General features: G+C 43.9%; 1 protein-coding gene across 3 annotated transcripts in view; it reads left to right on the top strand.

Moving 5' to 3' along the window:
- The window catches only part of NSD3 (nuclear receptor binding SET domain protein 3), a 132,723-nt gene that overhangs the window by 53,239 nt on the left and 63,086 nt on the right, over positions 1 to 16,398 (top strand). For all 3 annotated transcript variants that reach the window (XM_067470628.1, XM_067470627.1, XM_067470626.1), the window contains exons 9-11: positions 5,189 to 5,234; positions 12,192 to 12,322; positions 14,047 to 14,175. In XM_067470628.1, coding sequence (XP_067326729.1) covers positions 5,189 to 5,234; positions 12,192 to 12,322; positions 14,047 to 14,175 — 306 coding nt within the window. The remainder of the gene's footprint in view (positions 1 to 5,188; positions 5,235 to 12,191; positions 12,323 to 14,046; positions 14,176 to 16,398) is intronic.

Here is a 16,398-nt window from a genome sequence, read left to right as displayed (position 1 = left end):
AAGCACAATTGGATGCCAACACAACAATAAGATAAAAATAAACATATATAAACAGTAATTAAAACAATTAAAACAATCAATTATACATCATAATCAATAAAAACCAATCTAGTGCTCAACGTTTGCCAGCTCAGAGTCCGTAAATTCATACCACATTGTCAAATCCATCAATTCTAGTCGTCGCTTGTCTATCTATCTGCCAGATTACCCAAAAACCTGGTCCCAAATCCATGTTTTTAATTTCCTTCTAAAAGAGAGGAGGGATGTTGATGACCTAATTTCCCCCGGTGTGAATTCCACAAGTGAGGGGCCACCACTGAGAAGGCCCTGCTCCTCGTCCCCACCAACCCCACTTGTGATAGAGCTGGGGCCAAGAGTAGGGCCTCCCCAGAAGATCTTAAGCTCCGAGGCGGGATGTAGAAGGAGATGCGTTCGGACAGATACGCTGGGCCAGAGCCGTATAGGGTTTTGTAGGTCAAAACCAGCACTTTGAATTGTGCTCGGAACTGGATCGGCAGCCAGTGGAGCTGACGTAACAGTGGAGCTGACGTGGTCTGCTCCCTGTATGACGCTCCGGTGAGTAATCTGGCTGCCGCCCGCTGGACTAATTGAAGTTTCCGAACAGTCTTCAAGGGCAACCCCACGTAGAGTGTGTTGCAGTAGTCTGTTCGGGATGTAACAAGAGTGTGGACCACTGTGGCCAGATCAGACTTCCCAAGGTACGGGCACAACTGGCACACAAGTCTTAATTGTGCAAAAGCTCTCCCGGCCACCAGCGAGACCTGGGGTTCCAGGCTCAGCGATGAGTCCAGGATCACTCCCAAGCTGCGAACCTGCGAAGGGACTCGGGGCGATTTTCATGGGGCCCAAGCCCAGGCAGAATACAATTAAAATAAAGCAATAACAGTGAAAACAGCATAAAAACAGCATAAAACAACCTAACAAAAATAGCTAGCAACAACAATAACAACAGACTAATTTTGGAGAGGGGAGGAAAACCACTACGTGAACTAGTTAAAGGATAAAGTGGTTTAGTAAGGTAGATGACAATGTATAACGGCATAGGAAATATCATGGAAACAGAAAATTAACAGGATCAGTTAATATAATATAGGACAAATTATCTGTCCAAATGCATCTCCCTCTATGAACCATCGCGTAGATTAAGATCCTCCGGGGAGGCCCTGCTTTCCGTCCCGCCATTGTCACAGGCACGATTGGTGGAGACGAGAGATAGGGCCTTCTCGGTGATGGCTCCCCACGCTATGGAACTCCCTTCCTGGTGAGATCAGGTCGGCCCCCTCCCTCCTGTCCTTTAGAAGGAGGGTCAAAACTTGGTTGTGGGACCAAGCTTTCGGGACAGGGCAATGAAGCGACAATGGGAAAGATGACCAGCCAACTGGATTTGATGCGGATGGCTAGGACGGTTTTAAATTGTGCTATTTTAAATGGTGTATTTTGATATTGAGATAAATGTTTTTTAATGTTTATGTATTGCACCCAGGCATTGAATGTTTGCCATGTATATGTTGTGCTCCGCTCTGAGTCCCCTTCGGGGTGAGAAGAAGGGCGGAATAGAAGTGTTTTAAATAAATCAATAAATAAATCAGATTGAATGACAATTCAAGTCATGATACAGGCCATTTGTCACAGGAGTCGTCAGTTGAAAGCACGACGAAACATCCACGTCTTTAATTCCTTATGGAATGTGGCTAGGGAGGGTGCCAGCCTAATCTCCCAGGGGAGGGAGTTCCAGAGACGGGGGGCCACCACCAAGAAGGCCCTCTCTCTCGTCCCCACCAACCGTGCCTGAGACAGGAGCAGGAGCAAGAGAAGGGCATATCCGGAAGATCTTAAGGACTTCTTTCAGCCCCACACCTTCGTACCAGGCCCCTCACCTCTCCGCACAACAACCCAGCCCTCCTTCCTCCCCTCCTCTCTCAGCACAACACGCGCCTTCCTCTCCTCTCTCAGCGCCAGCCAGTCTTTCCCGCTTTTCCTTATTCATATACACACCGCATTTACCCCAAAATGTCTAGTTAAAATAAACTATGGTGATTATTGGAAGGATATGTAAACAAGAAAGTTAGAATAATGGTTTAATCAGAGTTGGACAGTCTTATCTTAAATTACAGTTTTATGTAAATATTCAAACACATTTAACTTACTGATGCCTCAATAAATGTAATTTTATGAGTATCTATTTTTATTTTGAAATCTACCAGTTGTACTGGTCCATTTAGTTTTGGACCAGTACAACTGGTAAATTTCAAAATAAAAATCTATTTTTATTTTGAAATTTACCCGTAGCTGCTGCATTTCCCATCCTCGGCTTATACGCGATACAATATATTTTCCCATTTTTTTGTGGTAACATTACTTGCTTCGGCTTATATTCGGGTTGGCTTATACTTGAGTATATATGGCATGTGGCACATGGTTTCTTATTGGAAAGTACACCTTCACTCTTCTGCACTATTGGTGTCAGACTTTGGAAGATGTTGGAGCTAAAATCAAGCTCACAACAATGAAACATTGGAGAGAAGTGTTTTATTCCTTCTTTCCACAATCCTAAAAAGACAGTTCTAAAGCTTCCCTGCTCAAACCTGCTGGATAGATCAGTCCCAACTCCCATCTGCCCCCTAGTGAGCAAACACTGTGCCCGCAGACTGTTAACTGCAGATTCAATTTCCCTCATATACAGATGTCTTATTTACCTTCCCCAACTGTACTTAGCCTCTTTATGGCAGAAAACCAAAGCAGCCAGTCCCAGGCTGATATGGCGATCCTGCCAATTGGTCTCTTAAAGGGACTTCTGGTTTTTGCTTTGCTGTCAAAATACTTCTGCGCCTGGATTCCAAAATGATGGGAGTTGAACAAATTAGACTTCAGCATGACCCTCCCCCTCCAATTCTTTTTTTTAAAAATAAAATCTGATTTTTCTCTCTGATTACATTTTAAACATTTAGAAACAGCATGTACATACACAAATGCACATACAGTATATATTCGAATATAAGCCTAGTTTTTCAGCCCTTTATTTAGGCTGAATAAAGCCCCCCGGGTGTCAGGCATGTAGCCAGAGGGGGGGCTTGGGGGCTTCAGCCCCCCCCCCCCCCGAAATTCTCATGGTGGTCCGCGAGAAGGCCTTACTGGGACATTATTTAAATTTTTATGTTTATTATTATGATCTGATCACCATTTTCAATATATCCCATATGCATGGGGGTATTGGGGTAACAATACAAAAGGTTTGCTAGGGTGGACCCTCTTTCACTCAGAGCCCCCCCCCCGAATCAAACTCAGCCCCCCCCCCCCCCCGAATCAAAATCCTGGCTACGGGCCTGCAGGGTGCTGGTCCTGGCGGGAAGGCGTGGGGATGAAAGAAGGGCTTCTTTCAGCCCCACGCCTTTCTGTTAGGATGCTCACCTCTCTGCACAGGAACCCAACTCTCCTTCCTCTCCTGCTCTCGTGCAGCACGCACCTTCCTCTCCTCCTCTCTCGGTACCAGTCTTTCCCAGTTTTCCTTATTCATATACACACAGCATTTCCCCCAAAATGTATAGTTAAAATTATGTTTGTTGGAAGGATACGTAAGCACATTTACATTGAAGAAGGTTAGAATAATGCTTTAACCAGAGTTGGACAGTCTTATCTCAAATTACAGTTTTATGTAAATATTCAAAAGCATTTATCCTAGTGATGCCTCAATTAATGTACTTTTATTGGTATCTATTTTTATTTTGAAATTTACCAGTAGCTGCTGCATTTTTTTTTTGTGATAACCTTAGGTGCCTCAGCTAATATTCAGGTCGGCTTATACTCGAGTATATACGGTACACATATTTTTAAAGCCTCTTTGCATTGTTGGAATATTCCCTCTTAGAGCTAAAGCTGTAGTAATTCATATGTTTTCAGTTATCCGCAGTCCAAGCGCCACTTGTCCTCTTTTCTCAAGTAGTCTTGCTTGCTTTATACTATGTAAGCTAATCCAAACGACATAGTATATTGTGCTGATGTTCTTCAGGAAAAGCATATGGCAGGAGGCTTAATGGTCAGAGAAGCTCTGTAATGCATAAGCTTGGATATGTTCTATGTTCAGAGAAAGGCGTTCTGATATTTGAGAACTCTGCCGCCCTATTTGTTCCCAGAGGTGAGCTTTGTTTTCAGTGAATTTCCAAATTAATTCTGCGTCCTTTGGGGTTTTTAAAAAATTATAACTGGAATTTTAAGTATAAACTGAGAGTAAAAAAAAATGTTAATTCTGTTGCCGTGAGTGGTAGCGCAATATAAGTGATTGTCTAGATTTTATATTTGTATTATCAATTGTATCCTCGGCAAATCCTTCTATTGTATGTTTTTATCCATTGTACAATGAAATAAAATTATTTTTAAAATAATCCTTCATAAATATTTACGAGACGCGTTTCTTACATGAATATGAAACCACACTATATTCAAATTATGTTTGTTTGCTTAAGAGCAAGACCTTAACCACCAATAATTCAAAAAAAGGCTGCTTGCAACTACCAAATTCACAATTTTGGGTGTGCCCTGGCAGAAAACCGCCTTCCTATATAGGATCCGAGACACTGACCACAAGTGCCACGAGGTGCTTTCTCAAGGCCACCATCTTGTCAATCCAAGCCCTGTGTCCGACATTGTGTTTCCAGCTGTATAGAGGCCTGCAATGCATTTTCTCTCTCCTCCGCCCCTCTTCTACCTTTGCAGCACTCTATACAGAGGAATAGCCAATGGCCTCCGGAGCTCAAGCGAGGCAGTAAGTTAAGTGTCACGTGGACCTTGAGTGCCCTGCTTCTCTCTCCTTTCTTTAGCAACTGTGAGGCTTTTCTGTAGCCCGAGGCATAGCTCCTAGTTGCTAAACCTCTTGCCTGCTCCTTGGAACAAAGGTGAAGCCACCCTCTGTCACTTAGGGCACAAAATAGGGGAGCAAACAAAGCACACACCTGCCTTGTCGCCTGATTCAGGGGAAGGCATCCTCCGAGAAACCCTTCAGAGGCAGAGCTGGATTTTCTAGCTGGGGGCAGAGGGGAGGGATGGTGGGAGGGATTGACCACAAGAATCCCGAAATGCTATTTGCTTGCATTGAAAATCAATTTCCTTTTTTTAAAAAAAACTAGGGAACAGGAAATTCCATTATTAACAACTTGTTTTCCTGTCCAAATAGGTAGAAACAGCCCCACAGACAGCAATGAAGACGGGATTACAGAAAGGTGAGCTTTGCTGCTTGTAAACAAACACTCCTGGGAAATAAGAACCAGGAAAATAAGACTGACTGTAAACAGAAAGTCAGCTGCTGTCCTCGCCTTTTTGCCTTGTTTTTTCTTTTTACTCATGTTCTATTTTGAAATGGTCACATGACTGGTCAAATAAATTATTATTATTATTATTATTATTATTACTATTATTATTATCATTATTATTATTATTATTATTATTATTATTATTATTATTATAAACACAACAAGATGAGTCCACAGCAGACATTCTGCTGGCTGTTGTATTGGATCACACATTGGACACTTCCCAAGTGTCTAGGACTGTGTGATAGATTGGCAAATAATGAGTGCAGATCCCAGTAAAGGTGGCCTTTTGCAACTGGCAGGTGGTAATTTTGTCAGCACTCAATGTGTTTAAACGGTTTGGGTCCCACCTATCTCCGTGATTGCATCTCCTTCTATGAACCAGCATGAGCTCTAAGATCTTCCAGGGAGGCCCTCCACTCGGTCCCACTACTGTCTCAAGCGCGGTTTATTTATTTATTTTCAAACATTTCTACCCTGCCCTTCTCAACCCCTGGGGGGGGGGGGGCAACACTCATGGCGGCTTACAATTGGCAATAATTCAATGCCGCATCATAAAATACAGAATAACAAAAATAACAATTAAACATGAACATTAATGAATAAAGATTAAAACAGAATACTTACACTCTGATGAGCTACTGCCCGTCTGGTGGCTGTTTAGCTAGCCATCTACTGATGACTGTTCCACTTAACTTATCCAAATCCTCTTCCCTGCCATTGTCAAACATTATCCATTGTCCTTTACCCTGATTGCCCGAAGGCCTGGTCCCACAGCCACGTTTTGACCTTTTTTCTAAAGGTGAGGAGGGATGACAATGACCTAATTTCCCCAGGGAGCAAATTCCACAGGCGGGGAGTGGGGGGGGGCACCACCGAGAAGGCCCTGTCCCTCGTCCCTGCCAAGCGTGTTTGAGACAAAGGCGGGGCCGAGAGCAGGGCCTCCCCAGACGATCTTAAACTCCGAGGTGGGATGTAGAAGGAGATACGTTCGGACAGGTACGCTGGATAGGAGCTGTATAGGGTTTTATAGGTCAAGACCAGCACTTTGAATTGGTGGGGACGAGAGAGAGGGCCTTCTCGGTGGTGGACCCCCTCCTCTGGAACGCCCTTCCAAGGGAAATAAGACAGGCCCTATCCCTCCCCTCTTTTCGTAAGAGCTTGAAGACCTGGTGGTTTCAACAAGTCTTTGAAAATGGCCAGTTCTAACTCAGCCCTACACATTGTTGAATGCGGCCTTATTCTTCGTACCAATTACCCAGATAATTTCCTCTAATCGGCCCCGGAATAAACAGCCACAGACCCGAAACTAATGGTATTGTTGCCTGCCATAACATTGCACTTCATTCCCGGGGGCCCGAGAATTTTTGGGCTTGCACAAATCTTGGCCCGGCCTTTTAGATTTTGAAATTGCCTTGAACAGGCAGGATTACTTTTAATATATGTGTTATGGTGACCATGTTTAGTTAATCTTATGGTTGTGTTGTTTTTTACCTTGTATGTTTTGTGATGTTACCTGGGAACCGCTCTGAGTCCCCTCGGGGAGATGGAGCGGCATACAAATAAAGTTTTAATATTATTATTATTATTATTATTATTATTTAAGTGCAGACCAAGATCTTTAGGCACTGCACCCAGTGCGCCGATCACCACTGGGACCACCTTGACTGGCTTGTGCTTATTATTATTATTATTATTATTATTATTATTGTTATTACACTCCTGGTGACTAGCCAATTAATTCTTACTCATCCCTGCTTTTCCATGTTATGTAAACAAATAGGAAATGGTCACTTATCTTTCTCGATTCTGAAAACTCACTGCCTTCTATACATTTTAGTAAACATACATCAATGCAGTGTAGGAGTTTTTCTTGTCATCATAATTCATCTGGCATTTCATAGAATCCTAGAGTTGGAAGAGACCTCGTGGGCCATCCAGTCCAACTCTTTTCTGCCAAGAAGCAGGAAAATCACATTCAAAACACCCCTGACAGACGGCCACCCAGCCTCTGTTTAAAAGCCTCCAAAGAAGGAGACTTCACTTCACTCCAGGGCAGAGAGTTCCACTGCTGAACAGCTGTTCTGCCTAGCTTCCAATCTGTATTAATTAATGTCATGGGATAGGCAGGGAGAAGGCTGTCACTCTCATCCATATGTATCATCATCATTACTTGCAGCAATTGAAATAATGTTCCCGCAGTGTATACATAAGCACCATGTAAAGAATCATAGAATCATAGAATCAAAGAGTTGGAAGAGACCTCATGGGCCATCCAGTCCAACCCCATTCTGCCAAGAAGCAGGAATATTGCATTCAAATCACCCCTGACAAATGGCCATCCAGCCTCTGCTTAAAAGCTTCCAAAGAAGGAGCCTCCACCACACTCCGGGGCAGAGAGTTCCACTGCTGAACGGCTCTCACAGTCAGGAAGTTCTTCCTCATGTTCAGATGGAATCTCCTCTCTTGTAGTTTGAAGCCATTGTTCCGCGTCCTAGTCTCCAAGGAAGCAGAAAACAAGCTTGCTCCCTCCTCCTCCCTGTGGCTTCCTCTCACATATTTATACATGGCTATCATATCTCCTCTCAGCCTTCTCTTCTTCAGGCTAAACATGCCCAGTTCCCTAAGCCGCTCCTCATAGGGCTTGTTCTCCAGACCCTTGATCATTTTAGTCGCCCTCCTCTGGACACATTCCAGCTTGTCAATATCTCTCTTGAATTGTGGTGCCCAGAATTGGACACAATATTCCAGATGTGGTCTAACCAAAGCAGAATAGAGGGGTAGCATGACTTCCTTAGATCTAGACACTATGCTCCTATTGATGCAGGCCAAAATCCCATTGGCTTTTTTTGCCGCCACATCACATTCCTGGCTCATGTTTAACTTGTTGTCCACGAGGACTCCAAGATCTTTTTCACACGTACTGCTCTCGAACCAGGCGTCACCCATTCTGTATCTTTGCATTTCATTTTTTCTGCCAAAGTGGAGTATCTTGCATTTGTCCCTGTTGAACTTCATTTTGTTAGTTTTGGCCCATTTCTCTAATCTGTCAAGATCGTTTTGAATTCTGCTCCTGTCCTCTGGACTATTGGCTCTCCCTCCCAATTTGGTGTCGTCTGCAAACTTGATGATCCTGCCTTCTCGCCCTTCATCTAAGTCATTAATAAAGATGTTGAACAGGACCGGGCCCAGGACGGAACCCTGCGGCACTCCGCTCGTCACTTCTTTCCAAGATGAAGAGGAAGCATTAGTGAGCACTCTCTGTGTTCGTCCACTTAACCAATTCCAGATCCACCTCACCGTAGTTTTGCCTCGCCCACATTGGACTCGTTTCCTTGCCAGAAGGTCATGGGGGACCTTGTCGAAGGCCTTACTGAAATCCAGGTACGCTACATCCACGGCATTCCCCGCATCTACCCAGCTTGTAGCTCTATCGAAGAAAGAGATCAGATGAGTCTGGCATGACTTGTTTTTGATAAATCCGTGTTGACTATTAGCGATGACTGCATTTGTTTCTAAGTGTTTGCAGACCGCTTCCTTAACAATCTTTTCCAGAATCTTGCCCGGTATCGACGTGAGGCTGACCGGACGGTAGTTGTTTGGGTCATCCTTTTTTCCCTTCTTGAAGATTGGGACCACATTGGCCCTCCTCCAATCTGCTGGAACTTCTCCCGTTCTCCAAGAACTCTCAAAGATGGTTGCCAATGGTTCCGAAATGACTTCCGCTAGTTCCTTCAATACTCTGGGGTGTAGTTGATCTGGCCCTGGGGACTTGAACTCATTAAGAGCGGCCAGGTATTCCTGGACGACTTCTTTCCCAATTTGGGGTTGGATGTCCTCCAATCCCTCATCCACTCCATCTTGCTGAGGTTGAGGACTCTCTTTTTGTGAGAAGACAGTTGTGTGTCCAATGCCCGTTGCTTTTTGCCTTTGTGAGAGAGAACGGATCTCTGCAATAAATATAAAAACTCTTAGTTTCTAGGTATGTTGTGAAAACTGTTTATGTTGACGTGCTTTATGATTTCAACATAATCAGTGCATATATTAAAATATTAAAAGCAAGCTTGGAATAAGTTTGTTTTGGAAAATGGGATGTTAAGAGTGAAATAATTCTTCTCCAGTGCATAGACAATATTTCTGCAGTGCTCAAAGACTACCATTTTCAAAACCTCTGTAAATGACTGGATTCCCAGATGGTGCAGCTGGGGGACGCCTGCTCGGACCTCTGGCCTTTGACCTGTGGGGTCCTGCAAGGTTCCATTCTGTCTCCCATGCTTTTCAACATCTACATGAAACCGCTGGGTGAGGTCATCCGGAGTTTTGGAGTTGGATGCCATCTCTACGCAGATGACGCCCAACTCTACTACTCTTTTCCACCTAATTCGAAGGAAGCCCCTCGGGTGCTGGATGAGTGCCTGGCCGCTGTGGCTGTCTGGATGAGGACGAACAAGCTGAGGATCAATCTCGACAAGACAGAGGTCCTCCTGGCCAATTGTAAACCATATCAGGGTATAGGGTGGCAACCTGTGCTTGATGGGGTTGCACTCCCCCTGAAGTCACAGGCCTGCAGTTTGGGAGTCCTCCTGGACTCATCGCTTACGCTCGAAGCTCAGGCATCGGGGGTAGCCGGGAGGGCCTTCGCACAATTAAGACTCGTGCACCAACTGCGACCGTACATCTTGAAGTCTGATCTGGCCAGGGTGGTCCATGCCTTAGTCACCTCCAGATTGGATTACTGTAATGCACTCTACGTGGGGCTGCCCTTGAAGACGGCTCGGAAATTTCCATTGGTCCAGTGGGTGGCAGCTAGGCTACTTACTGAGGCGACTTACAGGGAGCCGTCAACCCTCCTGTTTAAGGAGCTCCATTGGCTGCTGTTCATTTTCCGATCCCAATTCAAGGTGCAGGTTTTGACCTACAAAGCCCTGAACCGTGTGGGACCCGCCTACTTGCGTGACCGCATTTCTGTGTACGAACCCAGACAATCTCTTTGTTCATCTGGAGAGGCCCTGCTCGTGCTCCCACCTCAATCGCAGGCGCGATTAGTGGGGACGAGGGAGAGGGCCTTCTCGGTGGTGGCCCCCCGACTCTGGAACTCACTCCCCAAGGATCTCAGGCAAGCCCCCATATTGGCAGTCTTTAGGAGGAGCCTGAAAACGTGGCTGTCCCAGTGTGCCTTCCCTGAATAAAGGAAACAATGCCCTGCAAATACTTTGAGAAGCACTTTAATTACCCGTTGGGTTGCTCTCTACTTTTGGTTTGAAACCCTCCAAATAGAGACACCCTCTGTTCATGTCCAGCATTTATTTTTAAAGTTTTAACTATGGCCCAGCCATTGGTTTTTAAATTCTTGTGTTTATTGTCTACTTGTGAGTTATATTAATTGTATTGTTTATTTTGTTTATTGCTTTTTATTTATTTATTTATTTATTTATTTATTTGGTAGTTTTGTATACCGGTCTTCTCGCCTCCATTCGAGGGACTCGGGCCGGTTTCCAACCTCAATATTACAGATCGTCATTAAAACATCATATTTCTAAATCACACTAAAACATTAAAACATTGAAACAATTAAAATGGCAAAAATACAATCATATGATTACAGTGGTCAGTCGTCATCAAAGTCATTATTCGTCGTCATCCATCCATATTACAGGATCATGGCTCATTCGTTGAATGCCAATCCCCAAAGCCAGGCTTTCACCTGTTTCCTGAACGTTAAGATCGAAGGGGCAGTTCTGATCTCCAGTGGAGTTCCAGAGTCGAGGGGCCACCACCAAGAAGGCCCTGTCTTCCCCACCAGCCACGCCTGTGAGGCCGGTGGGATTGAGAGCAGGGCCCCTCCAGACGATCTTAGTAATCTTGATGGCTCATGGGGAGGATACATTCAGACAGGTAAATTGGACCGGAGTCGTTTAGGGCTTTATAGGTCAAGACCAGCACTTTGAATTGTGCCCGGAAGCTGACTGGCAGCCAGTGGAGCTGGCGCAACAGAGGAGTCTTATGCTCCCTGTACCCCGCTCCCATTAGTAGTCTGACTGCCGCTCATTGGACTAGTTGTAGCTTCCGGGCAGTCTTCAGAGGCAACCCCACGTAGAGAGCGTATTACTGCTTGTTGTTTACTAATGTGTTGTTGGGCTTGGCCTCATGTAAGCAATTCAAAGTGCTGGTGTTGACCTATAAAGCCCTAAACGACTCTGGCCCTGTTTACCTCTCCGAACGTATTCTCCCCTACGAACCATCAAGATTATTATGATCATCTGGAGAGGCCCTGCTCTCGGTCCCATTGGCCTCGCAAGCGTGCCTGGTGGGGACGAGGGACAGGGCCTTCTCGGTGGTGGCCCCGCGACTCTGGAACTCTCTCCCTCTGGAGGCCAGAACCGCCCCATCCATCCTAACATTTAGGAAACGGGTGAAGACGTGGCTGTGGAGTCAGGCCTTCGAGGAATGAGACAACACCATAGGACCCTGGATGGAAGTTGATGTAGACCCATCTTAATAGGACGACTGACCACTGTAGTTTTATATATAGTGTTTTTAAAGTTGTGTTTGTAATTGTGATATATGATACTTTAATGAGTGTATATGTTTTTATGGCTGGAAACCGGGCTGAGTCCCTCAATGAGGTTGAGAAGCTCGGTATAGAAAACTGTGAAATAAATAAATCAATAAATAAAAATAAATTCCGAGTAAAAATAAAGTTTTATTATTATTATTATTATTATTATTATTATTGCGTGAAATTTTAAAAGCTTTGAATGAGAGTGTGGGCTTTGGTCATTGACCCTGTGCCAACATCAATCTCTCCTTCAATGCTGAATGACGTATGAGAGATCACGGCGATTAATTCCAGTATGTTGTGTTAAGGTGCCAGTGAGATTTCAGATTCTTGTAAGCCTTTAAAGAAACGGAGCCGTGCCTCAACAGATGTGGAACTGACGAGTTCGGCATACCGAGATACTTCGGATTCTGATTCAAGAGGGCTGAATGATCTACAGGTAAAGTGCCTCCCGTTTTCTCATATGCTACAGCTTTGAAGTGGGTCAACAAATAATTCCTGCTTCACAGGAAAACCTTGCAGAATTCTTTTCGGAAAGTGATGATTGGAAGGAGAGTCTAAATTGAAAGCAAAATGGAATGAGTGTGATGGGCAGGATTGTGTGCAGAGTGTGGTTTTTAAAGAGCGTGGAACACTCCCTTCTAAGCCTTTTAAGAATCTCAGTTTGCTGTTTCATTTTTAAAATAAGCCTTGTGGTTATAGAAAATATGCCCAAAAAAATTGCCCAATAAACAAAGGAAAATAGTTGTGTGTTTTCTGGGCTGTCTGGCCATGTTCCAGAAGCATTCTCTCCTGACGTTTCACCTGCATCTGTAGCAGACATCCTCAGAAGTTGTGAGGTTTGTGAACAAGATAATTTGCTGACTTCTATGAAAGGGAGTGACAATTTATCTAAGCTAATTTGAAACCCTGAAGAACTTTTTTATCAGAAGACTCAGCATTTCTCTTGAGTTCTTTTTCTACGGATATCTATTGCAAGGTAAAGGCTCCCCCCCCCTTCTTTACTGGATGGTCCTTTCCCTCTACAAACAAGAAATGCAGAGACAAAGATATTTTACTCTTTCATATTTTTACCCATATTTTATTATTATTTTGGTCGCACTTTTTTAATCACTGACAAGGCTTATTGGTTCTCTCTCTTTTAACTTGTAATGGGGAAAAGGAAGAGAAAACGAGCTCTCCCAGACAGACAGAATGGCAAAGCAAGCAGATTGCTAAAGAATGGAGAGGTTTCTCCAAAGGAGGATTCCATATCTGACTTTATTTGCAGAAATAAGTATGAGTTACTTCAAGACAATCCGACTGATAGCTGCCTTGAGGTGATAACTGAAGACAAGGGGAAAATAGATCCTGAAAGCAGCAGTGTGATTAAACCCACAGAACATAAGGAGCCTATTTCTGTTTACAAACCGTTTGCATTGAGTTGCCTATCAGTTTGAAGATCTGGCTTCTTACTGCCTGGGGGAATCCTTTGTTGAGAGGTGATTAGCTGGCCCTGATTGTTTCTTGTCATAACAGTAAATAAAAAACAACACTCAAAAACTGGGGAATTCCTGACAAGAACAATCAGGGCCAGCTAATCACCTCCCAACAAAGAATTCCCCCAGGCAGTAAGAAGCCAGACCTTCAAACCGCTAGGCAATTCAATGCTAACCAAGGCAGCCAATTGAAACATTCACATCTACCTCCAACAGACAAGAGTTCTTTCTCCCGCGCTGGACATCATTCCACAGGTATAGAAACCCAATTTTCCTGGTTCCAACAGACCTCACAACCTCTGAGGATGTGTGCCATAGATGCAGGCGAAACATCAGGAGAGAATGCTTCTGAAACATGGCCATACAGCCCAGAAAGACTCACAACAACCCAGTGATTCTGGCCATGAAAACTTTCGACAATACAAAGGCAAAATACAAAATTTGCCTAACATACACCTTACAGAATTGGGCTTCCCTTACTCTTAGTACTGACTCTGAGCCTTTCTCCTTTGCTCATCGTAGTGATTTTCTTTGGAAATAGAGCATGCTTTCTCAAATGGACCTAAAATGAATATCAATATTCAGATTTTTCTCCTTTGATCCGTGGCATTTGTGTTGATCCTTACTTGTAGGTGCCCTTTCAAAACTTTACCCGTATGAAATATTCCTCTGATTTCCCATTTAGGGTAGCTTTGGAAAGCAGTCGGACAGTCCGTCAGCGGCGGCAGACGCAGATGCTTCCGATGTACAGTCTGTGGACTCAAGTTTATCCAGAAGAGGTTCTGGGACAAGTAAGAAAGACAGCATTTGTCAGGTAAATGAGAGGTGTACATCAGTCAAAGAAGTCAAGGATGCCACCCCATCAGTGTGCAAGTCCCATTTCAGTAAATGAAAGGTTTACTTTATGGTAAACATGCATGGAAGTGAGCTGTATTGTTGGCTGTCTTGTCCTGACGCTAAACCAGTGTCTGCCATCAGTCATGAACTGGATGGGGACAAACAAATTAAACTAAGTCCAGACAAGGTAGAGGTGTCAGTCAGAAGGCAGATCAGGGATTCAGCCAGCAACACAATTCATTCAGATAGTATTTTAATGCAGATGGGTTTTAAAGAATGGGTTAGGAGGTGCTGCACTGTTTTGACTGATTTGGTTTTATGACTTATCCTTTTACTGTATGCATTCGAGTATAAGTGCTGGCGTTGGCCTTTAAAGCCCTAAACGGTTCTTGCCCAACTTACCTATCCGAACGTATCTCTGCCTATCAGCCCACCAGGACCCTAAGACCTTCTGGGGGGGCCCTGCTCTCTATCCCGCCTGCTTCACAGGTGCGGCTGGCGGGGACGAGAGACAGGGCCTTTTCTGTGGTGGCCCCGCGGCTATGGAACGCCCTTCCCATGGAGGTAAGATCAGCTCCCTCATTGATGGTATTCAGGAAAAGACTAAAAACGTGGATGTTCGAGCAGGCGTTCGGTTAACTCAGTGCAATAAGTGTAATGATTGAAGGACTGGCAATCTGGACGACGAAACTGGATCACGATTTTAGTCAAGAGATGAATTGGATTGTTTATTGATATTTGTATTGTGGATTATGTTTTTATGCTTTTAAACTGTATACTGTTGTTTGTTATAAGTTGTTGTAAACCGCGTTGAGTCACCGGCTAGGCTGAGAAACGGCGGTATACAAGTATAGCAAATAAATAAATAAATAAATAAGACGACCCAAATATAAGCTGAGGTACCTACTGTATATACTCGAGTATAAGCCTAGTTTTTCAGCCCTTTTTTTAGGCTGAAAAAGCTCCCCACGGCTTATACTCGAGTCAAGATTATTTATTATTTTACTCTATTATTATTATTATTACTTTTTTGTCGTGTCAGGGGCTCAAGTGGCTTCTGTTGTGAGAGAATTGGCCATCTGCAAGGACGTTGCCCAGGGGATGCCTGGATGATTTGATGTTTTTATTATCCTTGTGAGAGGCTTCTCTCATGTCCCCATTGCATGAGGAGCTGGACCTGATAGAGGGAGCTCATCCACCTCTCCCTGGATTCGGTCTTCAGTCCTGCTGGTACAGGGGTTTAACCCACTGCGCCATCGGGGGCTCCATCATCATCATCATTATTATTATTATTATTATTATTATTATTATTACTATTACTACATTTATATCTTACAGTTTTAGCTAATGGTCGAAGGACATTTAATCAACTACCAAGCTCGTAAACTTTGCGTTTTGTTTATTTGTTTGTTAAAAAATGCAATACAACTGTTTGGTTTTGCTCCTGACACGATAAATACATAAATGTAAATATTTGTTTATTTATTTGCTATATTTGTATACTTCTCTTCTCAGCTCTCGGGCGACTCAGAGCGGTTAACGATAGCAAAATTCAATGCTCAAAAACATCATAAAACAGTTAGAAACAATCAAAACAGTAGCATAATAAACACTCAATATAAATCAATAAAACATCTCATTAGCGCCTCATAGTTAAAACCAAGATCCAGTCTCATCATCCAATTGTTCCAGATTCCTATGTTCGTTACACTGGCTATTCAGATGCCTGCTCGAACAACCAGCTCTTCACTTTCCTCCGAAATATCAACAGGGAGGGGGCCAATCTAATATCCCTAGGAAGGGCGCTCCACATCTGAGGGGCCACCACTGAGAAGGCCCTGTCTCTTGTCCCCACCAAATATACTTGTGACGCAGGTGGGACCGAGAGCAGGGCCTCCCCAGACGATCTAAACACCCTAATAAACATTCAACCTACTGATGCTTCAATTAATGTAATTTTATTGGTATCTATTTTTACTTTGAAACTGACCCATAGCTGCTGCATTTTCCATCCTCGGCTTATAGTCGAGTCAACAAGTTTTCCTAATTTTTTGTGGAAAAATCAAGTGCCTTGGCTTATATTCGGGTTGGCTTATACTTGAGTATATACGGTAATTTTACCACCACCACCACCAAAAAACAAAAACAAAAAACTGGGAAAACTTATTGACTCGAGTATAAGCCGAGGGTGGGAAATGCA

This window comes from Anolis sagrei, chromosome 7, assembly GCF_037176765.1.
Source record: "Anolis sagrei isolate rAnoSag1 chromosome 7, rAnoSag1.mat, whole genome shotgun sequence".
In the NCBI taxonomy this organism is placed as follows: Eukaryota; Metazoa; Chordata; class Lepidosauria; order Squamata; family Dactyloidae; genus Anolis; species Anolis sagrei.
The sequence above is the reverse complement of the archived record's forward strand: the minus strand, read 5'-3'. Positions and strand labels throughout refer to the sequence as shown.